General features: G+C 35.6%; 1 protein-coding gene across 1 annotated transcript; it reads right to left on the minus strand.

The window, feature by feature from the left end:
* Positions 1 to 11,857: 11,857 nt before the first annotated feature.
* Positions 11,858 to 18,676, minus strand: MSTN (myostatin). The gene is made up of 3 exons (XM_026490450.4): positions 18,174 to 18,676; positions 15,988 to 16,361; positions 11,858 to 13,938 (listed from the first exon to the last, which is right to left on the minus strand). Exons 1-3 carry the CDS (start codon positions 18,544 to 18,546, stop codon positions 13,558 to 13,560), a joined length of 1,128 nt encoding a protein of 375 aa, XP_026346235.1. The 5' UTR covers positions 18,547 to 18,676; the 3' UTR covers positions 11,858 to 13,557.
* Positions 18,677 to 27,499: the final 8,823 nt, after the last annotated feature.

Consider the following 27,499-nt stretch of genomic DNA (forward strand, 5'->3'; position numbering starts at 1 on the left):
TCAGAACCTGTCTAGGATGCCCAGGATTTTAGACACAGCTTATATCTGCACCATAGAGTGATTATAAATCTTAGATTAGAGATCCAAGTCAGCCTGAGGTGAGGGCCAGAAACCTGTAGAAAGAAAAAAAAAAATAGAAATGCAATGCAAAGCTTGGAAGAGCATGTCCCTTTGCTTGGACTCTGAATTTTCAAAGTATTGAGATGGGGAAGGCAGAGACAGCTCAGGTCCTAAATAACAAGGCATATTTAGAGAATGGACTCCAAAGCCAGAGTAGAAGGAATACCTGTAGCTGCTAGTGTGGGTGGGAAGCACACTTTAAACAAACCAAGAAACCATAGTGGAACTATGCTGGCCTTCTCAGAGACGGGGCTTAGCTGATATCCATGTTGCCCTTGAGCCTGAGAGTCAAGCTCCGGAGTCTGAGGAGTCTCTTTTTCCCTTAGGGTCCATGATGTGATCCTACATCGATTGGGGCTGAGTTGTAATAGTCACAAACTGTGGTTGAAGAAATCTAACTTTATTTCCTTAAACTGATCTCATCTTGCTTCCTTCTAATGATGGAAGATGATTGAGTTTGCTCCTCAAAGTTTTTCAGTTAAAAATTAGGTGGTTTGTTTTTTTGTTTTGTTTTGTTTTTGAGACAAGTACTGTATGATTCCATTTGTATGAGGTATCTAAAGTAATCAAACTCAGGAGGTGCCTGGGTGGCTTGGTCAGCTGGATGCTGACTCTTGATCTCAGCTCAGGTCTTGATTTCAGGGTCTTGTTGGGCTCTCTGCTGGGTATGGAGCCTACTTAAAAAAATTAAAAAAATAAAATAAAGTAATCAAACTCAGAAACACAAAGTAGAATGGTGTTGGCCTGGGGTTGCCATGGGTGGTGGTGGTGTCCGGAAGGCGATACAAATAGGGAGTTGTTCCACGTGTTTACAGTTTCAGGTTTACACAATGAAGAAGTTCTAGAGATCTGTTGTACAATGTGAATATAGTTAACCTTACTAAAATGTACACTTAAAAATGGTAAGATTGTAAATTTTACGTCATGTTTTTTTAACCATAATTTAAAAAATAAAAATAAATTAGACATCACCCAAAGAATTTAGGTTTTGGGGAGGTGTCTCTTACACTTTTTCAGCATTTCTCGCTTCAGAAGGGTTCTCTCTTACCCCTATTTTTGCTTTTCTAAATGAATGTGGAGCTGAAAAGCTCATCTAACTTCCTGGCATTGCAGAAGGGTTTTGTGCTCCTTCCTCTCAGGCTTCTTATTGAGATGGTTTATTTGTTTTTTCTAAGGGCAACATCCTTTCCTCTGATGCATCAGCTTTAATTTAGCTGGGCTACCTGGTGACTGAGTATCCACTGTCTGGTAGCCACTGAGATGCTGGTTTCACCTAATTTTTGGAGCATTGTGTTGACACCGGCTGTCAATGACTACACTATTGCCTCCAGTTATGAGGTTCCTGTACTTTGTCATCCTCATCTGCATCCCAGCAGCCCATTCAACATGCTGTCCCCCCTTGGAGAACTTGGTGGCTCTTAGAAGCTTTCTCAGAAACTGTCTGAAGAGTTCAGGATCCCTTGTGAATGCCCTTAGTTGTAGCCACCTTCCCAGTCATTGCTATTCAACCACTCCAGCATCACATTAGATATAGGACCATCTTCAAGCAGAGGAAGTCTCTTAAAGGTTTCTGACTTTCCATGCTACACAGAATCAGGGCACCAGCCCCAGGATTCTTTGATTCTCTCAGATTTGTCTGTATATTTCTCCTCTACTTACTGCTCAGCCAAGGTTTGACCCCAAAAAGGGAGCGAGGATGCCTGGATATATTCTCTCACTTTCTTTACTCTCTTTCTCTCTCCTTCTTCTGCCCAGAAAAAAGAATTGTATCAAATCCCAATTTCCTAGTTAGTGTTTTCTCTACCTTCTCAGGGGGCAATGAGCCTTAGCTCATGGTTTACCCTCACTGATCAAAAGTCTATCCAGAGAGGAGGGGGAAGAGTTACCAAGAAGGAAAAAAGTTGGGTGGAAATATTTTTACAATACCTCCACTTTATCTGGGCTTATTTGTAGATTCCTCTCTCTTCATGCTTCTCTTATTCACTCTATTTCTTACATGCTTCTAATACATTCTTTATCACTATTTTTTACTGCCCCAATAGTGGATAAGAGAAGTTCTGGAGTAAAACTACCTCAGTTCAAAACCTGACTCTGCTAACTCACCAGCTATGTGAACTGAATGAAGTTACTTAGCTCTCTGTGCTTCAGTTTCTTTACCTGTTAAATATAGATTACTAATAGCTGTCACTTTGTAGTTGAGATAATCATATACAGTATTTTTAACAGTGCCTGCAATATAGTAATTGCTGAATTAATATTAGCTCTTAATATTCATACCATCATCCCTTCTCCTCTAGACTAGTAAAGTAGATTTCTAATTGAATTCATTATCCTATTTCTACCCCTGGCTTCTTCATTTCTGCTGTTATACAGAATTCAGAGGATCCGAGAATTGTGTGAGAGAAATTCCATCTTTATTTTAGCTGCTATTTAACTGAAATTTGGTATTTCTTTCTATTCTTCATGTAGGCTTGAAAGCACAAAAGTATTAATAATATCTGTAACCATGTCACCAACAGAAAGCACAAATATTTCATGTCAAATTGCAGTTTTTGCATGTATCTCATTTATGCTCATCACTACTTTTAAATTGATAGCTATTTAAATCACTACTAGATATTAAGTTTTTATGCTATCAGGTTTTGTTATATCACATTTAAAATCTATATATAATTATAATTTAAACCATTATTTTGAGAAGGGATATACAGGCTTCATCAGATGTCAAAGGGATCTTGGCACAAAAAAGGTTAAAATACCTTATCTGAAGTGGGTTTTTAAGATTTACATCTAACCATTTTGCTTCCTGATTAAAGTGTTTTACTAGCTCTTATCACTGACCATATCAAAGCACAAACTGCTTAAGAAGATATACAAGGCATGTAATGGCTCTCAGTCTACACTTAGCGCCTCAGTGCTTGTCACTGCCTGAGGCCCTGTCCCTCCAACCATTCTGGAATACTTGCAGGATCTGGAAGGCACTGTGCTCTCTCATGACTGCATTTATGTGCCTGTGTGTATGTGGGGGGAGGGGTGATTGGTTTGGAATGCCCTTCTTCCTTCCTCCTCATTTATTCCTTCTCCTTACTCATCTACCAAATTTTATTCATTATTAAAGACATTGCTAACATCCTATCCTCCTTTAAGTCTTCAGTGAATTCCCAGTATGGCTGAGGTGACTTGCCTGTCCTCTCCCACAACACCCTGTGTAAACCGTTTGTCACATTTTATTAAATTTGACTGTTTACTTCTCTGCTTTCACTAGACTGTGAGTTCCTTGAGTGAGAGCCATGGTTTATGCTGCTTCTCTCCTCTCTCCAGCTCCTGCAGTAGTATCTGAGACTCAATGAATAGGTAAATCTGGTAAGATATCACACAAATATGAACAGAATTAATGTTATCTCAGAGGCAAAGGGCCAGAGACATTCCGAATTATTTTCATTCCCTCCTCTTCTTTTTTTTTTTTTTTAAAGATTTAATTTATTTATTTGACAGAGATAGAGACAGCCAGCGAGGGAGGGAACACAAGCAGGGGCAGTGGGAGAGGAAGAAGCAGGCTCACAGCGGAGGAGCCTGATGTGGGGCTCGATCCCATAACGCCGGGATCACACCCTGAGCCGAAGGCAGACACTTAACCGCCGTGCCACCCAGGCGCCCCCATTCCCTCCTCTTCTGATAATAGTGGGGGGACAACATTGCTCCTTTGGGAACCTGAATGATATACTGGGTTGTGTAACTGAGAAGAAGGTTTGTGACTTCGGGGGAGAAGGGTTGTGTTGTTTTTTCGTCAGGAGTCCTGAGAGAAAGGGATCTTGGCTGGGCATCAGTAGAGGTAAGGTACATCATCCTGGAAGGACTTGTTTGTTGTGGGCTAAATATCCCACACCTGAAGTGAAGTAGGAAGTAATATACAACAATAGAAAACTTAAAAGTATTGATAGAATAAATGGAATATGAGAAGGGCTGAAGCTGGGCATTTCTGGACTGGACAGAAACACTGTTACCAGCTACTGTTGGTAATATTCATCTGTACTGCTTGTGATTGGATTTCAAGAGGGTTCCTGATTTGACCCTTAGGCATCCTGTGTTATTGCCTAATTTTATGAAAAGAACTTTTTCGATCTAAGGATCCATGTGGTCAGGATAAGTGTCCATTACACATCATTCCACGTTTCAAATCACTATCATGGGAAAGATAGTATTATAAATGGTGGAAGTGGATAATCATCTGATGAAAAATAAATCGGACACTATGACAAAATGGAGTTGAGATGGATTAAAGATTTTTAAGGTAGGGACGCCTGGGTGGGTCAGTTGGTTGAACGTCTGCCTTTGGCTCAGGTCATGATCCCAGGGTCCTGGGATAAGTCCTGCATTGGGCTTATAGCTCAGCGGGGAGCCTGCTTCTCCCTCTGCCTGCTGCTCCCCCTGCTTATGCTCGTGCACTGTCTCTCTCTCTTATTCTCTCTGACAAATAAATAAATCTTAAAAAAAATTTTTAAGTAAAAAAAATAAAGTAAATAAGCTATAAAAATATTAGAAAAAATATAAGATACATTCTAAAGTATACAGACATAATAGAAAATGTCTTTTTGAGAATGACACAAAAATGGAAGCCATAAAAAAAGACTAAAATATGTGACATCATACAAATATTTTAAATTCTGTATTAAAATACACACACAAGAAATCACAAAGTCAAAAGACGAATGTCTGAAAGAAATAATTGTAGCTAATTTCTTAATATGTAGATTAAAAAAATACCAACCTAATATAAAAAATGAGCAAAGGATAAAAGCAAACAGAGGGAAGGAAGTACGGATGATCCTTAAACATGAAGAGATGAATAATCTCACTCAAAATAAGAAAAATGCGATTAAAATCATGATCAGGTACCATTTTTCACCTACCAGACAAGAAATATGAATGATGAGGGTGCAGGAAAATAGGTAATCTCATACATTGTTAATGGAAATATGAATTGGTACAACCCCTATAGAGTGCAAATGGGCAATATCTGTTAAAATTAAGGATAATCATATCCTTTGAGTCTGCAAAAAGATATTTTTCACTCATACACACAGAGGAGATGCGCCTCCCTTCCTTCAGTTTACATGGCCATTGTCATGCAAACTGCAGCTGCCTTGTAACCCTAAAGGGTGACAGCTTGAGGGCCCAACACTATGAGGATGACTGCCCAAAAAGGTAGAAGGAATCTAAGTCTTCACTGACATTACTGAGCTACTGATCTTACTGTACCTAGAGCTGCCTTACATCTGCACTTAGAGTTACATAAGAGAATACATTTCCTACTGCTTCGCCATCTTTGAATTGGGGTTCTGTTATTTACAGCTAAAAACATTTTAAATAAATATGTGTATACATACATATATCATGTATATATCTATACACACACATCTTTAAATTTGAGTATGCTATTACAAAATCTATCATAATCAATATAACCATATCCTATTGTTGGAACATATGTTATTTCCAATTTCTAAAAATAATAAGATTATGATTTTACATAAATGTTTATACCTTGATTTTCTATGGCTAAAATTTTAGAAATAAAATCACTGTATAGAAACTTTAAGGGTTTTGTTAAATATTGGAAAGCAACCGGTCAGGCAATGTGTGGAGTGTTCATTTCTGATCACCCTTACTAATAATACTAGATAGTAACATAAAAATGTACTGCATTTGTAAATGAAAGGATAGTGTGTAATTTTAATTTACATTTCAATTATTAATGAGAATGAACACTGTGATTTATTAAAAGGTTACATTTTCCAGAGGGTACTTTTCAGATCAGAATCAGAAAAAAGAAAAAAAAGATAGCAAGTATTTAGCAAAATTTTAAATTCATGAGTCTAGGGGCCAGTTATGAAATATAAAGCATAGATTTAGTCAGCCAGAACCTATTGCTGTATCTTCTCGCATAAAGATCTAATGAGCTGATGATGGTAGTGAATTTGATGGGAAAAGAGAAGCTTTAGTCATTAGTGTTTTTTGGTGACCTACCTCCTAGGCTGAGCTGGACATAAGGAGGAGAGACACATTCCAATCCTTCTCTAAGTTTGGAGATTTGAGAGTAGGGGGATGTTGTGCATCATTTTCTGGGTGAGGTCCAGAGAGCTGATAAGAATTATTAGAACACGTCCCATTGACATTACGGTGTTGCATCTGTAAAGTAGAATAGTGATAAAGCACAAAGGAACTTGAGCTAAAAGCTGACATCAGTTTTGTAACACTTAGAAAGTTGTATTTTTTCACTTCAGAACTAATGACTAAAAAACTATACCACCACATTTGCATTTGTGTTACTTCCATCATGTATGCACTTGTCCTAGTCATAAGCATCTATGAACCCAAATTCTTCACTTTAAAAATGGACATAAGATCTATATAACATGCTCTCTTCTTGTAAATAAATGCTCCTGTTTCTTGTCCAAGATCCTATTTCTTGGTCGGTTTATTTCTTGCCAAGCTGAATAATAATATACCTGGTCAACAAATATATGTCTTGTGTCATTGCAGTATATGTTGTGTCAACAGATATAAAGCCAGATTCGAGACTCTGGCATACGTTCTGCCCTGAAATGACACTGCTGTCTTTGGCTAGTACCAGGAATCTTTGGTCAAACATCTGGTCAAGCAAGGTAGGGCTCACTGTTGATAGTGTTGTCCCCCTTTATCAGCAAAGAAGAGAGCTCTCTGCCTGCAGTGCAGTTGAGGGCTGTTTCTCCCGGGAGGGTTCCACTTTCAATGTTTCAGTCACAGGAATGCATCTTGACCTATGAGTAGATGGGACCCTAAATACATTTCCATCAGTCCTATGCAACTTCCTTGGAATTCTAACTTTGGAGCTGTAAAGAACTTAAGTTTGCTACAGGTCCTAGTAGATTCTAATTTTGGGGACAATTTTGCTGGCTGCCGAAGCACTTCTACAAGTAGGGAGGACTACCCTCATCTACTCTTTTTTGCTATAATTTCCATCTCATGGCACCTGGCCTGGTTCAGAGCCCAAGATGACCTGAGTTTCTTTAATAGAATCCTTTACTTAGAGTACAGGAAGCCATATAACTCATGCCATTACTTGAGTTGCTGAGAAGTATGAAGCTTTTCAGGAAGATATTCTTGGAGCTTGAAGCCAAGTAGTTGCTTCAATGACTGCCTGATTGTTTCCGTTTAACAATTTGGATTTTCTCCCACAGTCACTTCAGTGTGCTCAGTAAATTGGTGTTTTATGCTTGATTTTTACTTTCAGAATTCTGTCTCAGTATTATGAGGATCTGATGTCACGATGTAGGCAAACGTCCTTGTATTGACATGTTTTGTTTTTGGCTGGCGGAGGATGCCAAAATTCTGAATTCCATGGGAATAGAGCCAAGAGACGTTTGGCTTCTTAGCTGGAGTTAGTGTCCGTGGGAGCGGATCTGGGAAAGTCTTGTGGAGGATCCATGGCCAAAACCGCATAATCAAATTTTGTTCTGAATAGGGTCCTTCATAAGACGTTAGGAAAAAAAAAAAAGCATAACACTTATTGGGAAGAGGCTTTCTTAATAGAATAATCTTGAATGGTTAGTAAAATAAATTAAAGACGTTATTTAGTAGCTTAACCTATTTATATTTTTTGGTTTAAAGTTACCTTTATGATTAATTGAATCAAATTTATCTGTTGTTCCTTCTCAGGAGAACTTTTCAAGGGAGCTCCTTAAGATCAGAATCTAGGAATATGTTTTATATTTCTATAATTTAAATCCATTGAATAGCATTTTGCTTAGAGTGCATATATAGAACTAATAAAATAAAATTTAAAGTCAATTTTTTAAGAAAGTACATATATGTGTTAATTTTAATTAAAAATTACCTTTATTATGGAGCAGAAATAATAGCATTACATTGTTAAAATTTTTCCTATCTTATAGTAATCCAAAACTGAAATCAATGAAAACTCATTGCCTCATTGCCAAGCTATGTATTTCTGTATCAGGAATATTTAGTGTAATGATAAACCATAGCTGAAGTGAACTCTTTAACTTTTATAGCAGATTATTAGGGAGTTATTTGTCATTATTACCTATACATTTTATGCCTGTAAGATAAAATAGGCAGCTTCGTATATAAAATCTTATGTTCAAGAGTATCCCGTGTTCTTGACAGGATATAGCATTTATTGAGTTATTTTGATAGGTAATCTAGTAAAATACATGTAAATATTCCCTCCATTTAGTGTTTTAAGTGGCAACAAAGATAATTTTGCTATAAACCATGCATGCTATCTAATTAAAATGTATTCATTTTCCAAACATATTCTCTGTAAAATTCCATCTGGACACAAATGAACTAAATTTAGTACCATTTTGCATTGCTTGACATCTTACATAGGGGTGACCAAAATGAGTATACTTTACTTTGATATGTTTTGCAGTGTGTAAACTAGAACTGAATGACCATGGGAATGAAATATCAACACTATTCATCACATGCCAGGCAAGTCATGATTGCATATCACATTTTAGACTATGGTTTAATTTCTTGGTTTTATTATAGGGTAGTATGCTTGTGTCTTATTTTAAAAAGTGAGCATCTGATATTTAAATGAATTTTGATCATGCTACATTTTTAATAAGTAATATTGGAATGAATGATCAAAAAAGTGTAATTGATCTGGATTTCTATTTCTTATATAATTAATATATAAATATAAATGCTGTTTCCTTGGGCAATTAGATTAATTTGACTAGCCACCGTTCCCTCTATGAAATGAGTATGACCATAATAATACTTAACTTTCAGCATTATGAAGATAAAATTACATCATTAATGTGAAAGCACTTTGAAAACTTAATTATTAATATATTATTATTTTAACTTTTTATTACTATATACAATAAAGTAATGGTTTTAAGTGCATATGACCATAGATTTCCCACTAGAATCTATCTGTCCAAGAAAATCTCCAGGTTGATAAAAGATTTGTTTAATAGATGTAAATTGTGATAATCCTATGAACATTTCTTTAGTTTCTTTTATTGACTTTTCCCAGCTAACAAACCATGACTCAGACCTTTTTTGGTTTTGTTTTTAGCTTTCCTGCATTTTGTCCTTTGGAATCATTCTCATTCTTAGCCACCATGCATTCTTGTTTAACATTTTAGTGTTCTTATCCCAGTTCTCGAACCAATCTCTTTATAACTTCCGGCAACCCTGTCCCTAGACCTCAATTCTATCTTATGTAAATTGGATGATCTCTAAGACCTGTTCTAGGTCTCATATCCTATGACGCTGACCCATTTCCATCTCTGTGTGCACAATTTTCTGCTTTGCTTATCATCCTCTCTCCATCCTCCTTCTCGTTAATACCAATTCTACCCTTCCCCACTATAATACAGCCACACAACCTTTTGCAGAAACCAATGCAGAATCCAGTAAGGATATATTAGAAAATATAAACTTAAAAAATATAGTTTCACTCTTCCATTAAGGCTTGGGGAAGAATTGTAACCGGAGCAATGAATCATTGTATCAAACTGCTCTTAGTTCACATCCAGGCTGGTTACTGAGATACCTCCCATTGTCACAGTTCCTCAAAGTTCTCGTCTGTGAACTGGAAACAATAATATCTTGCATCTTGCATGGTGAGCATGTCACAAAAGTGCCTGGCAAAATTCTCGTACTCAATAAATATTATCATCTCATACCCTCCTAATTCTGACACCCACACATCAGTAGCCCTGATGATAGCCTGATTTTGTTTTTGACACATAAATCTGGTTTCAGACCTTGAAGTCCTTTTTATTTAGTTATCTAGTTTAATCTATCACACAGTTGTCAGTTGGTGGTTGGATGATCTTTAAGAACAAAATGTTTTGGTATATAATAAGGGTTTTAGCCATGTTAAGACATCCAGGCTGATTTGAAATTTCTTTTCCTTTAGCAGCACTCAAATTGTTTAATGAATGAAGCTCATTAATTGGGAAGCAACCATTAGAAATATATTGTATTATTTCATAAAAAATAATTTTTGTCATAAGAAGAAAAATACAGAAGTAAACTAGGTACTATCAATGCACTCTAGGTAGGCCCTAAATTCCCTGAAATTATATGCAAAGTTGTAAGTTTTATTTCTTCTGGTGAGACTGTCTTTAGTTTTCAACAGATTCCAAAAGGGTCATTGACATCCTAAAATGTGTCTGTTGTGGTTTAAAGTGAAATAAATTTGTTTTCATTTTTGGAATAGAATAATTCAGTTCTAATTTAATTACTGTCAATATCAAATTATTGCCTTCTTCTTTTAAGAAAATAAGATTCTATACAAAAGTTCAAAAACCACATTGAATACAATAAGAGTTGACTAGGGACGCCTGGGTGGCTCAGTTGATTAAGTGTCTGCCTTTGGCTCAGGTCATGATCCCAGGGTCCTGAAATCGAGTCTCGTGTCAGGCTCCTTGCTCAGCGGGGAGCCTGCTTCTGCCTCTACCTGCTGCTCCCCCTGCTTATGCTCTCTCTCTCTCCATCTTTGATAAATAAATAAATAAATAAATAAATAAATAAATAAATAAACAAATCTCTTTTTAGAAAGTGTAGAGTTTGGGAGGGTATTTGTTTTTATATTTATGTATGTATTTTTAACTAGTAGAGGTTTGTGGGAAGTATGAGAAATATTACGAAAGTCAGAATATTAAAACTGATGTACCACATTGAACTTTACATGATGTTTTCTCAAAATCTCAGAGATTAGTATGATATCATAAGTGAATATTCTTGGGTGCTTAAAAGAAAGTGATGAGCACCCTTCCTTGACATTTCTGGGACCTAAGCAAAATAGAAAAGGAAATGCCTAGGTCCTATCACAAAAGAGATTCATCCTGATGCTTTCTTTCACAGTCATATGAGTTGCAAAGGGCTACCACATGGTGAAGTTGGCGATAGGATCCTGGGGATGCATGGGAAGAGTGAGCATAAAGATTAGGGAGTCCTGTCACTGGGTCCTTAGAAATGAGGGTGTTCCTTCCTCACATCATAGAGGTCAAGGTCCCTGGTTATTTGTCCTCTAGATCCTAATGTACATTAATAGGCCAACTGACCCAGACTTTTGGATCAGGTATATTCATGGCCCTAAAAGTAGCTTCTAGTGTATGTAAGTCAATGTGGCCTCACCTCATCTCCATAGTTGGTCCTTCACTCACAAGGGCAACCCCCTTACAGCTCCAAACTTGTCAGTGTTAAGTGTATCAGTATTAAAACTAGAAAAAGTACTACACTTAGTTTGTATGAGTGTAAATTGCTGTGATATCACTGATGGTTAACAATTACATTTATATTAATTTTAAATTGCTTATTTAGGAACCATACACTAGATAGAATTTTAATAACCTCTTGCATTAGATTCATGCTTTATAGCTAAGTTACTAAACTGATAAGGGGTAGTGAAGAGAGTCCACTTCAGAGACATTATATGCAATGTTACACTTAAGGATTTCTAGATACTTTATAATTGTTTTTCACTTCAATTTGAAAATTGTTGCCCCCAAAGCTCAGATAAATGTGCCAGTATCATTAAATGCTAAGAAAAAAATGCAGCTTCCCTGTGTGCCTGTGGCTTCATTAGAACTTGTAACTCTAGGACTATATACCCTTGCCAACTGCAATGCATTTGGAAATTGAACCTATGAAAATATATAAATAGTTTTCAGGTCAAGATAAAGAGAAATGAAACAAGCATAACTAGTCCTTGCTTTCGTATATTTAAAGCAACTTGTCAGAACCAATTTAACGAATTTCACTCATGAGAACTCCAGTAGCAGACCTAAAATTCCTAAACCAAACTTTTATGCTAAACCATTAGACTTTTATAGTAAAGTGAAGTCAGAAATCCAGAATTAATCATTATAACATAAAACTGTTGTGTCTTTCAAAAAAAGGTGAAAACACTTTAATATAATTTATATTGTTTCTACACATTAGGTGTAGAAAATAATTTCACTTAGTCATACGTACAATGAATTTGATTAACAAAATCCTGATTTACAAAATAGAAGTAAATATATGCAGAAATATATTCATTATTGAATTATAAAATAAAATTAACAATTCTTGTTAAGATATCATCAGTTTATTATTTTGCATTTCAGATAATAGAGTTAAATCATTTTGGTATGTTTAATAATATTTATAAGTATTAAAATAATGGAACGTTGAGATTTGAATACAATGACAGTAAACCATTGAAATTTCACATTCACATGATACAGCCATCATGAATCCAAAAGTGAATGTTAATAATGTAAAAAAATATAAAATGATTGTAATATAACCATCTAACCATTAGCATATGGAGTTTTAAGACCACTATTTACTCTGCTAATTTTCTCTGAAATATAAGCAGTTGCTTTTCTGTGATACATGACATGTCTTTGTGCCTTAATACTTAATTTGAAATGTGCTTACCGTAAAAATATACCAAAGTAAATAAAAAAGGAGACACTTATTTACAAAACAATATTGTATACATATTATATAAATGCAATTGTTTCAAAGTCTTTTTATACAATATTGATAGAATCAGTCATTTCCATTATTTTATCATAAAAACTGCAGTGTTGCAAAGGCAGGCTATAATTTTGAAATCCTGATTAAAAAAGAATACTTTTTGACTGCCTTTTAGGATAATGCGGTTTCTTCAAGTATGCTACAGAATTGAATGCTGACCTCTAGAAAAATGATTCTTCTTTCACTAAAGAAAATCCATTCCCCATTTGGAGGTGTGAAAATGCACCTTAAGAAAGGAGAAACTTATTATTTTACTGAATGTTTTTTATTCGATAAACCTGATCATGTCAGCCAATCAGCATATCGTATTAGCACCATTGGCATGGATTGTTAATGTACTGTACAGATCATAATAGGGATGGGGACTTGCAAATGGTGTACCATCCCTATTTTTGTGGAATTTCATCTTACCAAGTATGCTATCATACAATATAAATTCAAGTGTTTAAGGATGATTCAAATGATGGTATATAACAATCCTGCATTTTACCAATACTACATATAGATTTCTCTGTAGATATTGAATGATACTGTAAAGAAATAGACTTTAAAGCATACTCCTTTAATTCGCCAGAACACAAGGAGAATTGCTTTCATTTACCTGGATATGTTGTAATATATATGAACATAAATGTAATTCGATCTCCTCGTTCAAAAACTCTGGAAATCATTAAGACTTTTTATTGTATGATTTATTTTGATGGTTAAATGGCAACCATTGCATATATTCTCTCTTTTAGTCCCTATACTGAGCTTGTGCTTAAGTGACTGTAGCATACTCTAGGCTTATAGCCTATGGTATATAATTTCACAGTTTCAAAATTGTTGAGGGGAAGGCCTTCCATGTTTTAGGAAGTTATGAACCAAATATAAATCTCATGAGCACCCACAGCGATCTACTACCATGGCTGGAATTTTCCCATATATTATTTGTTCTTTGCCATTAAAATATAGCATATTAATTGGGGACATCTTTGTGGGAGTACAGCAGGGGCCTGCTGAACCTCTGGGGTTTGCTTGGTGTACAAGATGAGTATGAGGATATTTTTGTAAAAACACAAATTCACACTCTCCAGAGCAGTAATTGGCCTTATATCTTTTGGGTGCAATAATCCAATCCCATCCAAAAGCTTCAAAGTCCACAGTGAGAGGGTAACGACAGCACCGGGATTCTGTTGAGTGCTCATCACAATCAAGCCCAAAATCTCTTCTGGATCTTTTTGGTGTGTCTGCCACCTTGACTTCTAAAAAGGGATTCTGTGTGAAAAGGAAAAGAACAATTAGTAATATTAAGAGGTCCCGAAACACTTTCCTACCTCGAGAAGTCATCCTTGAAGAAACTAATTATTTTGCTTCTACCACATTTATTTTTTAAAGACACAGCATTAAGGTATTTCAATTTACACTAGGCTTGATTCTTCCCTTATGGCTCAAAGAATATAGCAGCAATTCTAATTCCCTGTGGTCAGATCTATGTCTTTTTAATTTCTGTTTTCCCCAGCTTGAGTATCTGAATGCCTGGCACATAACAGATGCTCTGAAAATATTTATGGGAAGAAAGGGACAGAGGGAGGAGAGGGGAAGAGGAGGGAAGACAGGATGGAGGAAGGAAGAGGTTAGTTCCCTCTCTTCCTGATTAAATATCTTGGCTAAATATGTCTGATGACTCCTAGAGGAATAGGTATATTCATCCATCCTCTGTTCCCTAGATCTTTACTTGGGGAAACTTGGCTATTAAAACCAGAGCAAAATAGTTACCTCCCAGCACTAAATGGATTGTAATAGGAAAAAGAGAAGTAAGGTAATGAAAGTAGTGGTATGCATATTGATTTGGAAAGAAAAACTCTTATGAGAGTGAGGCACACATTCAGAAGATACAATAGTATTTCACTTTATTCTTTCACTGAAAAATGTTTCTGTTCATATATTTAAACAATAATTTGCTAGCTCTTCCCTTGCCCCCATCTTTTAATGCATTTGAGACTTTTCCTTTTACATGAAAAATCTGAGGAATGTGTCATTAATAATTATGTTTAATTTGTTTAATAATAATCTGTTTAATAATACTTAAAACTTCTGTCACATTACCAACTTTGATCATTAAAATGCTACCTGTAAAAAAGAATACTTTCTTAAATAATTAATAATAGTTTTTATCCTATATCAAAATCAAAATAACCCTGGTAATTATTGTTATTTAATACTATAAAAAAAGCATCATTTTATAAGTTAATCACATTTTATGTAGCATATTCAAAGAAAAATAAATTATTTGAAAAATTATGTTACCTTTTAAAGAATATGTTTTTATTCAAAGTAGACTGACTTACTAATTATATACTCTTTATAACCAAGACCATTTAAAAACTAAAAAGATAGCATTTATTATTTGCAAGTATAATCTTTTGTTCTAAATTATGTCAATGGATGGAAGCTGAATGTATGGTCACATTAAATAAGTTTGGGAAAGCACAGGTAAGCCAGAAGTGTGAGTAACTCTAAATTTATACTAGGGTTTAAAATGGTTTTTATAAATTTTTAATATGTGAAGTATTGTCATATACTCGGACTCATATTAAATTAGTTGGCATTACCTAAGTAAACTCTTGCACAAAAATCGTGAGGCAGCTTAGAAATAAGCTAGGTGACAAAGGTTAACTAGTCTAGAAATTTAAATTTTATTAGGGGTAATTCACAAAGTAATCTACATATACATCAGTGCAGCAACAGTCTGCAAAATAATAAACATATTTATCATGAGGGACCTTAATTATAGTATATTTAATAAGATGTAAGCTTAAACATATCATACTTAGTTAACAGCTATAAATAAAAGCATTTTATTTTCATTATAATTTTTCAAGTTTCTTTTTTCTGCTTATTTAAACCAAAAAATTTCAACACATTTGGCATTCTTCTGGGGAAAAAATTTTTAATTTGTTGGATATGTAGTAGAATCCACTATGAGGATTTCACGTTTTTATTCATGTAATCCTGTAGCATATCAATGAAAAGCACTTTATATTTCATTTCCAATTTGAAAGAAATCCCTGAGAAGTTAAGGACTATGGCATAACTGTTTTTTTAATCTTCATGCAAAATAAAAGTATCAAGGGGGTATTTCATAGGATATGAAATTAGACACCTACTTTTATTGGGTACAGGGCTACCATTGGAGTAAGATACCTTTGTCTGACTTATAAGCAGAGGAAATGGGTAGTGATTTTTTCCATTATTATTCATTCACATAATGAATAAAAACGTAACAATGTTTGTTGTTAGATGTTATTTTCAGTTATCACTTACCAGCCCATCTTCTCCTGGTCCTGGGAAGGTTACCGCAAGATCATGACCATTCTCATCTAAAGCTTTGATTTCAATGCCTAAGTTGGATTCAGGCTGTTTGAGCCAATTTTGCAACACTGTCTTCACATCAATGCTCTGCCAAATACCAGTGCCTGGGTTCATGTCAAGTTTCAGAGATCGGATTCCAGTATACCTTGTACCGTCTTTCATGGGTTTGATGAGTCTCAGGATTTGCACAAACACTGTTGTAGGAGTCTTGACGGGTCTCAGATATATCCACAGCTGGGCCTTTACTACTTTATTATATTGTATTTTAGAGCTAAATTTAAAGAAGCAACATTTGGGTTTTCCTTCCACTTGCGTGAGAAGATCAGCTATAAGTGAATAAGAAAAGAAAAATAGTTATTGAAATTATTTCTCAAAAAAATGAACAAGTCCCTTTATATTAATTGGTAAGCATTTTTTCCATATGCATTTAAAATGCATATTTTAAAGTGAAAAAGCATGTAGGATTTCATTCATAATTCAGAAAAATATCAAAGAAAATAATTCCTCCAGCTTTTCAGAATTTTTTAGATACGTATTTTTTCAGCTATTTATGAGGAATCTACTCCCTCTCCAGAGAGCTGTGGACTAAGGAGAATTCTATGAAAGAATGAACAGTGGATGAAATTTTAAAATGATGATGATTAGAGAGAACAAGAGACACCGTGGAGGAACATCCACTTAGAATTCTTTGGGAATCTGAGTAGTTACACTTACTGAGCAGCTGTACCAATCAGTCTGGAAGAAGGAACCCTTCCCCCAGGCCTGAATTACCTGGGGACAAGACACACTGAGCAACTAACTGAGCCTGGGGAATTAGAAAATATAGCACATCTGTTATGTTTTGGCTCTGGAATAACCCTAAAGGAACAAAACGAATCAGGTAATTAGCACAAAAATGTGAATGTTACATTCAGGCTATCTCAACAGTTAGAAAATACTGTCTTTAGAGCCAGGTTGTCATTGTAAGCAGAAGCACTAGCAGTTTCTTTCCTTTTGTTTTTCCAAGATTGTTTACAAATAAGGGAAATCTCCTCCAGGACTGTTTGGTAGCAGAGTCTTCAAGGAAAATTATTTGTTGCATTATAATGTGATCACCCAATAAGGAAAACAATATTTTGAAACTGTTTTGAGTCCAAATTTAAAGTGTAAAAAGCACTGTTTAAAGTAAGACCACAGACACATGGCATAAAATCTTTCTTATCTTGCCTTCTCTGTTAAGGTGCCTGTCTGCCTTTCCTTGAGTATAGTTTTGAAATGACTGCAAATGGAATGGTATGAAATATATTATCTTTCAGAAGCAAGGTAGATACTATAGGTAATAGCTTCCTCCCTCTTATGAAGACTAAAACAATATTTTAGAAGGTTATTAAGCCATGTGCCTGCCTGGAAATATGCACACCAGGGACTCTCAACAATAGTGCCATGGCCAAGGTATTATAAGTGGGACTTTGTGAGCCATAACCTATTTAATTAAAATGTTTATTTCCTAGGCATTTTCTGATAATTAGCTCTTGATAGTCATTATGTTATGTTTACTGCATCTTTGGTCTTCCTAATACATTAATTTTTTTAAAACATTTTTTTATACTCTCCAATGTCATAGCTTTCAAGATTAAATATTTTAATTTGTGAAGACCACAAAAACACTGTGAGAAATAGTTTTGAATAACGGAAGTCATTCTAGGCATTTAGCAAAAGCTCAAAGGAAGACCTTTCTCTATTTTTAGAGGGAAAAAAAACTTGTTATTACAAATGCATATTTCAGGCAAGCAAATGCAATTATGAAATTTCATGTGAGGTTTTAACATTGCTTGTAGTAGCTCCCAGTCATTGCCTTGGTGGTACTAAGCTGTGAGAGCGTAAGCATGTTATATTTGTCATATTAAACTAAACATGAGTGCCATGCAAGCATTTAATTTTTATTTCCTTCTGGCTTTTTAGCTCTCCAACGAAACAATGCAGCAGATTTCAGTCTCATTAGTGTATTTCTCATGAAATCTTAAAAAAGAGAAACTCTTCCTTCCTACTTACATACAAGCCAACAGCTTGTTAAAAGAGCCTGAAAATAGATCTGTTTCTCATAAACACTACAACCACAGTCAGCAGAATTGTTGATATACACTAAGAGGGCTACTCACACTCGGTGGGCATGGTAATGATCGTTTCCGTCGTAACGTGGTAATCGTCATCTTCCAAAGAGCCATCACTGCTGTCATCTCTCTGGACATCGTACTGATCAATCAGTTCCCGGAGTGGAGGAGCTTTGGGCAAAAGTTGTCTTATAGCATCTTTGCTGATGTTAGGAGCTGTTTCCAGACGAAGTTTACTGAGGATTTGAATTTTTATGGCTTCTATTCTTGAAGATTTAGTGTTTTGCCTCCAAGTACATGCATTACACAGCCCCTCTTTTTCCACATTTTCTTTTTGCTCACTGTTCTCATTTAGATCCACTGGACCAGCAACAATCAGCATAAACAGGTAAATATAAACATAGATTTGCAGTTTCTGCATGATTTTAAAATCAGTACAATATTTTTCCTTGTTCTTATTTCTTCTTGTTACTTTTGTTTTGCTTTTGAGTAATGCCAAGCAAAATTTTAATGCCTGTACAGTCTGAGAGACAACTTGCCACACCAGTGAATCTTTTATACTGTATTCCAAGTGGCTTTTTATATTCCAACTTTGATGAGACAAGTGTCGTCAGGATCTATGATTGGCTCTTGCTCCACAATGAATCTCGCTGTCAGAGGTTAAAACCCTGTCTGTCACAAGTCACCAAACAGTATTTTGTTACAGTCAAGGGTGAGCTGATTCATTCTACTACTTCATAAAAGAAATAAATCTACAAATAATGAAAGATATATGTGACATTTGAAAAATAAAGGTCTATGTTAACAATAATAGAAAGTACACTTAAATCTTATTAATCTTTATATGTGAAACTCAAGTTGTAATTTAAATAAGTAAATCTTAGTTTTACACTTCATACTTTAAAAGTTGAAATATTACTTCCTCAAAAGTTGAAATGATTATCTATTATTTTGGCAAGGATTTGAAGTAAAAAGAATGTTATTTATTGTATTAAATTATGTTTAGTGTTGTATAATTAGGGTAATAGAATTTTAAAGAAGGAAGACCTGAATTAAAAGAAAAGGTAAGATTGTGCTACCAGTAAAAGATTTTCAGCTATAATTTAAGGGACTTATTTTCCTGATTAAACTCTTAGCTCATGTTAAAAATCAACTTATTATAATGTTATATTACACATGGAATTATTTTGAAATAATTTAATGTTTTTTATTAATATAAAAATTTTGCTCACTTTTTGGCCAATTACTATTCAGTTTTTTTCCTAAAGTTGCAGATTAATATTACTGTTTCTTCATTGTTTATTACCAACAGGATAATGTCAGCTAGTAGAAAAATCTCTGAACTTAGAATAAGAAGATAATGGGTTTTATGACTGGCAATGCAGCACTTACTACAGTTTGCCTCAGATTTCCATTGGTAAAATAAAAAGCGTAGTATCTATTCTCCACAAATTATGTCAAAATACTGTGAGCACATAAAAGTGAAAGAGCATCATAATAAAGGGGTGCCCACTTTTTTGTCCCCCAATACTATAATTGGTTTGCACCCCTTTACCAGTTTCTCATTTTGACCAGAGGGCAGACACCTGGCAGGGATTTGGGGTAAGGTCTGGGAGCAGAGAATGGAGCTTTTTGTTCTCCAAATTTAAGTGGCCTGTGTAGGGATCAAACTCTCAACCTTAGCTTGGGAGCCACGAGATCTAATCAAATGAACTGTTAAAGAGCTAAGCGAACATAGCCGGGGAGAAACAAGCTGTTTCCAGACCACAGGAGATTTCTTCTTCCTACTTCTTTTTGGGAAGCTAAGGACTCCTAGGAGAGTTAATCCATTATTCCGCCCCCCCACCTCCCGCCAAGAGAATGCAGTGGCTTATATCAAATATTTTTTTTTAGGTCACTACCACTTACTTTTGCACATTGTACACTAATTTACTGCCTCAGTGCACTAAAATGCAACTCAGTAGCCTGAAAAGTTAATGCATTTTCATCAAATTCTTAAGAGGTACCCACATCTCTTGAGAAAAAAAATGGCCTTACATAATGCATTAGATTTGCCCATCATTAAAGATTAAGGAAAACCAGACACAAACCAGATGCCCTGAAGGATTTCAGATACTCTTTATTGTGGAACAATATTAGATCAGGCTTATAAAGTTTTATTTGGTAAATTTATTTTTCTATGTATAAATCCTGGCCATGTTATAATCATTGTAACATATGCTCCTATACACTTCTGAGTAAGTTGAACTTTTTTTTTTTTTTAACTTGATTAGATTTGCATAGCAGTTGGGAACTCAGGATCTGGAATCAGGAGGACCTGAGTTCAAGTCTCAACGTTGCCACTTCTAACTACGTGATAATGGATAAGGTCCTTAACTTCTCTAACCTTCAGTTTCCTCATAGAGCTTTGGGGGGGATGTAATTTAATAATGCATGTAAATTGCTGAATAGAGTGCCTGTCATATAGTAAGTGATTGATAAGTGTTACTTGAGTGCTCAGTCTTTGTTTCCGGCAGAGAGGTTTGAGATCATGCTTAAATATATCGTCCCCATGAACTAGAACTGCTTTAGGTTGTAGCTGTCAGTTATCAATTCACAGAGACTAAAATTTCATAAGGTAGCCCTATTACCGGCTATATTTCAGCTCTTTATTCTTACAACCTAGAATAAAGGAAACAAATGTTTTCATTTCCACATATAGCCAATGCTCATTATTCATGGATTCCATATTTTCAAATTTGCTTACTTGCTAGAATTTATTTTTAACCCCAAAATCAATACACAGGATGATTTTGTGGTCACTCGTGCACATGCACAGAATGGTAAAAAATTTGAATCTCTCAACACACAGGTTCCCAGAGGAGGTCAGACAAGGCAATGCTCTGCCTTGTTCCAGCTCTCATATTGTAAACAAGTGCCCTTTTTACAATCTGCTTAGTACCATGTTTTTTGCATTTTTTGGTGGGTGGGCTTTCCTTGGGCAATTCTGTTGAAAATGGTCCCCAGTGCATAGTGCTAAAGTGCTTTGCTCCTAAGTACAAGAAGGCTGTGATGGAAAGTAGAATGGTGATTGCCATTGCAGCTTTGAGGAGGGTTTGGTAGGGGAGCTACTATCTGATAGGTAGAGTTTCAATTTGGGAAGATAAAAAAGTTCTGGATATAGATATTGATGACAGCTGCACAAAATGTAAATGTATTTAATGTCACTGAACTGTACACTTAAAAATGGTTCAGTGGTCAATTTTATGTTATGTCTGTTTTACTAGAGGTTTTTTTAGAGGTTTTTTTTTTTTTTTAAGAAAGTTGCAATGTCTTAGAAAAATATTTCCTTATGGAAAAATATATGTGTTAAATTAGTTCTTCTCAGGCTTGAGTTAGAGTCTGTTGGCTGTGAGTTCAATGTTAATGAACCCACAATATATATTAAATAAGATGTTTTTAAACAGATAAATAAGCTTATATATTGATCGGTTGATAAAAATGTTGCAACCAGAGGCTCACAGGAATGTAACCTTGTATTTCCTCTAGGAGCAATGGTTCACTGCTGGCCGTGACTTTATAGAACATAACTGCTGTGAATGAGAATCAACTATATCTAACCAACCTCTCTAGAGATCAGTATTGAATGAGTTAAGAGGTACTGAAGAAATTTCGAGAACATATGTGGCTTCTCCAGTGGCAGTGATTGCAACCTTCCCAAGGCCCCGGGAGCAGGAAGCTTTCACCAGCTGTAGGAAACTTCACTGTGGTCTGACGGCTGATGGCCAGGCTTTGGTCACTTTCATTAAGGAGACAGGACAGTGTGTAATTAGGATGAGTGAGTAGAGAAGAATTCCTTTTGGCTGACTGGGAGAACTTGGTCAGCCAGCTTGTTGGCTTTTTCTTACGTTGGCCATCTTTAAAAGCAGTTTGTCGCAGGAGTCAGAATTTAGGTGGTTAATGCCGTACTTCATAAGACCTGTGTTTTTCTTTCCCCTGCTCTTCTTTGTACTGGATGGGCCTTACATTTCTGTGACCATAAGTAAGGTAGCAAGCAAACTTCTCTCATCTCTGTTACAAACGCCAGGGGGTGTTTCAAAACAACTTTGAGAATACAAAGCCTATTTCCCCAAAAATATTTATGGTTTTGCTCTTTACAGTCTGGGAACTACTGAGTACACTAATATAAAGACTTGCCAGAGTTTAATGATGTAGCCAGAGAAAGGAGGAAGAGACTAGGATTTAGAATGGATCATGAAAAATTCAACTCCATTGTGGGGAAAAAACCCCACAAAACCCAGAAAGATAGTTATGAGATCACTCTTGTCATTTCCTTATAATGACAGCCCTTTGGTGTCACTCCATGCTAATTTTGCTTAAGGCCAGAAAAAAGACTGAGTAAGTGCTCAACTCACACAGCAGCATGAGAAGGTAGTTGTCCCACTTTGGTATCCAATTACTCATGCTTTCAATGGATTAGAACAAAAATTAACAGAAACAAAAGTATTCTTGAGCTAGGGACCAACAGTATAAGAATAGAAGATAGGAGAGGTGAAATGTAGTCTGGCTTTGCTTCTGAGTTTTGTGTGGTCTTGAATAAGTCGATTAGCAAAGCCTTCATCCATGTATATATGTATGTATTAATTCATTTATTATTTTAGGAAATATTCTAATGCCTACATGTGCCTGATACTGTGCTAGAGTCTTAGGAGAAAACAATGCACCAGACAGAGATTGTTACTGTCTTCATGAAACCTATAGTTTTAGTTTCTGTATGTAAACTATGAGATTTAATTAGGTGTGCCCTTTCAGTGGAGGTTTATACCTTAATGCAGTAATTCTAGAACTTTCTGTTCTCGAGATTCTTTTGTACTCTTAAATATTATATAGGATCCTCAAAAGCTTTTGTTTGTATTGGTCATTTTTATCAATATCTAACATATTACAAATTTAAAATGAGAAATTTTAGAATATAGTCATACACAAGCATATATTGTATTTGCTAAAGTGATGATGTTGTCACACATAATGGAGCCTCTGGAAAATCCCACTGTATACAAAAGAAAAAATGAGAGTAGCAAAAAACATCTTAACATTGTTATGAAAATAGTTTTTACTTCATAGACTCTCTGAAAGGGTCTCCACTCCAGAACTTCCCAGACCACACTTTGAGAACCATGCCCCAGGTAATAATGTTTATACTACTTCATTTGAATATTTTTCTCTATAACTTGAAGTCCCTTCCTCCTAATACCTGTATCTGTACTTTGAATGAGAAATCAAATATAGTAATTTTTTTTTAAAGATTTTATTTATTTATTTGACAGAGAGACAGCCAGCGAGAGAGGGAACACAAGCAGGGGGAGTGGGAGAGGAAGAAGCAGGCTCCTAGCGGAGGAGCCTGATGTGGGGCTCGATCCCAGAACACCGGGATCACGCCCTGAGCCGAAGGCAGACGCTTAACGACTGCGCTACCCAGGCGCCCCTCAAATATTGTAATTTTTAAACATTGTGTATTTATTTTTTAACATATAATTAAAGCCAAGAGCATAAATATAAATATTACTCTATTATAATCATCAACTATCAACTTGAGGATGTCAAGAGGACATGTTCACATTTGTCAGTTCTAGTGTATAGGCTGAAATCTGTGGTCTTGAGGGATTTTTTTGTAGGTGGTCTTCAGGTCAGTCTTGAGAGGATAACATTCATATTATGACAATGCTTCATCATAATGTCCCAGGTAATAAAGTTTCTGCATTCTGCTGTCCTGTAGAGGTAGAATTAACTCAGAAAAACTTCAAAATGTGGGATGACTGGGTGGCTCAGTTGGTTGGGCAGCTGGCTCTTGATTTTGGCTGGCTTGGGTCATGCTCTTGGTCTCCTGGGATTGAGCCCTGCATGGGGCTCCACACTCAGTGAGGAGTCTGCTTGAGGATTCTTTCTCCCCCCCACCCACGTCCCTCCCCCACTCACACACACACACTCTCTCTCTCTAAAGTGAATAAATAAATCTTTTTTAAAAAAGAAAAGAAAAACTTCAAAATGCGATTTCTCCTTTCTTTCCTTTCCAAAGTAGGAACTCCAGTTTATTTATTATAGATTTGAAATACAGAGAATCAAAAATAGTTATAATTTAGCTTCCTCATTTTTCCATTGAAAAAAAGATGCTTGACTCAAAGACTTAGTGCTAACATTGTATAAGTTGTACCTCTATTAATACAATTCTCAATTGCTTGCTTTTTTCCCCTTACTTATCCCCTTACTTGCCTCTACTCCTCCATCCCCCAAACAGACTATGAGCTCTTTAAAGGAAGGGAATTATTTTATTCATTTTTGTGTCTTTAGCTCTTGGTCCAACACCCAGCACATAATTTGGTTGGAAAAAGAGGGTTTCCTTAATAATTAAAGCAATAAATGAATGAATGTCTCCTTAAATACAAGAAACTTCAACTTCCTAATATTTCAAAAGATACAATTAGTTATGTATAGCCTTTCTAAGTGACTCTGGTTGTATTTCTAGTTTGCTCTGACTATAGTTTGTAGCATTTCTCCTGGGTTCCCTCTTACACAGACTGGTAGGGGAGACTGGTGTTACAAGTCCCGTGTCTTTGCCACCTCTAGTAGTTCTCTGGTAGAGCAATGAGCATTTTGAACATTTCAGTGGAGTTTTGCATTTGATGGTTATGACTACCCATAGACACTTAACGAGGACCTTGCTAGGGAGTGGCCATGCTGGCTCTGACACCACTATTTAAGACCTTAGGAACAAGGGCTCCTGGGTGGCTCAGTTGGTTAAGTGTCTGACTCCTGATCTCAGCTCAGGTGTTGATCTCAGAGTTGTGAGTTTAAGCTATGTGTTGGGTTGGGCATGGAGCCTACTGAAGAAAAAAAAAAGAAGAAGAGACCTTAAGACCACAACCTTTAGCCAACACAGGTCATTGTTAGGTCATATTGATTTTCAGATGCATCAAAGATAGAGAAGAGAAAATAAATCTCAAAAGAGTAGTGTGTGTGTGTGTGTGTGTGTGTGTGTGTGTGTGTGTGTGTGTGTTTAAGTAAGGCAAAGGCAGAACAATCTTTTTTGCCTTGACCTAGTGGGAAGAACTGTGAACTGATTATATGTGCCATAATCTTCACCTTCTCCTTTGCATTCTTTTCTGTAAAGTACTAAGTTTCTCAGTGAGCCTTCTCATATGAGCAGGAAGGAGCTTTCCCCCAAAACTAGGATAGAGTTTATTACTTCAGTTTACCTAGTGAGGCATAGCTCTTTGAGTAGACAGCCACGGTGGGCCAGAAGTCAATCTATTTCCCAGAATGTTCTCTTAAATTAAGTTCCTTAGCTCCCAGAGGCATCTGTGAATTTCATAAATAATTTCAGAAAACTCGGTCCTCTATGGTATTCTAGATCAGCCAGATAACCACCTGATATCTGAGTACTTTTTCAATGTCTTCATTTTCTACAGTCTGCAAATACAATATTTACAGTTGAGGGTTTTTGTTTTTTTTTTTACTATAATCAAGTTGGCTTCATGGGCCATCTAATGTGATAAGGGTTAACTTTTATTCATGGGATTTCTCAAAAAATTGTTTTATCTTTGAAAGCTATCTTTACATTATTCAGGCTTGAGAACCTGGCTCAAATAATTTCCTTATTTTATCAACAGCAAATAAGCATAGCTACTTAAGTTCTTTGCCTGAAGACAGTGGCTTAGTTTGGAAAAAGTCTGTGAGTCACAAATTTATCACTTTTTACTGGAGCTAAATTTCTGTTTTGTTTATGTTGAATGCACATGCAGTAAGACAGCATGTAGGAATGTTTCAGACAGCCTGATGTAAATTACACCAGTCTTCAGTGGGACTCTCCAGTTTGCTACAGCCCACACTCTTGAGTTCAGCCTACACTTCCACACATGACCTACATCCCTGGATTAAGAAGGCGCAAACTTCTGCCTGCAAATTTTAATGAAGTCAAATTTCTAAAATTTACAAATGAGAAATGTAATAAATTAATTTTCATTATTTTTGATAACTGCTTTCCTTCATGATGTTTTGATTTACTTTAAAACAAACACATGGTTTCCAGAGCAGACGACAATAAACTGGCAAAGACATATCTTTAGTTTTAAAATCTTTACCCTTATTATTGAGTCAAGCTTTCTAGTAAACAACCACTTTCTGAGAGAAAATCTTGCAATATTTAGGGTTTTGTTTTGGGAGACCTTTGGAAACCATTATAAATTCGATAAAGAGTATGTTTCTGGAAATAAAAAATAATTTCTTTAACTTTTTTAGATTTAGGTTTTAAAATGTAAAGTCTTAGGGGCGCCTGGGTGGCACAGTGGTTAAGCGTCTGCCTTCGGCTCAGGGCGTGATCCTGGCATTATGGGATCGAGCCCCACATCAGGCTCCTCCGCTATGAGCCTGCTTCTTCCTCTCCCACTCCCCCTGCTTGTGTTCCCTCCCTCGCTGGCTGTCTCTATCTCTGTCAAATAAATAAAATCTTAAAAAAATAAAAAATAAAATGTAAAGTCTTAAAAAACTTTAAAAATTTTTTAGCTCCCTTTTTACTCAGTTACTGTCTTGGAAGTAGTGATAGCCTTAGAAAAATTTAGTTCCTCCCAAGAGTATTCAGAAAATGTTTTCTTATTTTTTTGGAATTGCCTAAAGCATTGTTTTTAATAATTCATGGAGTATTGGCTTTCAGAAGCATTCTGTTTCCAAATTCTTTTGTAAATTCCTAGAAAGAACTCTTCAAAAAGATGTATTCATTTGGTCATTTATTCATTAAACACTTATTAGCAACTGGTTTATGATAGGTATGATGCCAGGAATTGGAAATAAGAAATAAAATGATGTTTTTTGCCTAAAGATAAAACTCTGAATTTTAGAAACATAAAAATTTTAAGATTATTACATCTAATCTATTTATGAACAGATGGAGAAACTGAGGCCCAGAGAAAGGTTGCATGACTTAAATTAGAATTAAATTTTAAAAACCTTATTTGATTTACAAAGGCAATTCGCTTTGAAATACTTTTGAAGCACCAAGTACTTCTTTTATATTAAGATTTTTTTTTAATGTTCTAAAATTAACAAATAAGGTCAGTGCTCAATTTCCTGGGTCAATGCCACAGTGGTGCCCTTTGTTCTTGGAACCAGTCCATAGTCTGGCTTGGCAGCTGAAAGACCCAATGACCTGCATTTGGCAATTAGTATAGGAGTTTTAGTGTCTACTAACTAAACATACTTTAAATGCTCATTTGCTCAGATACCGGGGGTAAACATTTTGCTATAGGATGTCACTATTTCTGTTAAACTCATTTTCAATACTTTGGGTTATATACTTCCATTCTTGAAATTTCAAACTAATAAGTCAGTAGTTTTTAATAATC

The sequence above is a fragment of the Ursus arctos genome, unplaced genomic scaffold (genome assembly GCF_023065955.2).
Source record: "Ursus arctos isolate Adak ecotype North America unplaced genomic scaffold, UrsArc2.0 scaffold_1, whole genome shotgun sequence".
Taxonomy (NCBI): Eukaryota; Metazoa; Chordata; class Mammalia; order Carnivora; family Ursidae; genus Ursus; species Ursus arctos.

Excerpts from the sequence above, each read along its gene's own strand:
- MSTN (XM_026490450.4), bottom strand. The coding sequence starts at position 18,546 with ATGCAGAAACTGCAAATCTATGTTTATATTTACCTGTTTATGCTGATT. Across the intron at positions 16,362-18,173 it reads CATTACCATGCCCACCGAGT|CTGATCTTCTCACGCAAGTG; the intron begins GTGAGTAGCCCT and ends ATTCACTTATAG. Across the intron at positions 13,939-15,987 it reads GACCAGGAGAAGATGGGCTG|AATCCCTTTTTAGAAGTCAA; the intron begins GTAAGTGATAAC and ends CTTTTCACACAG.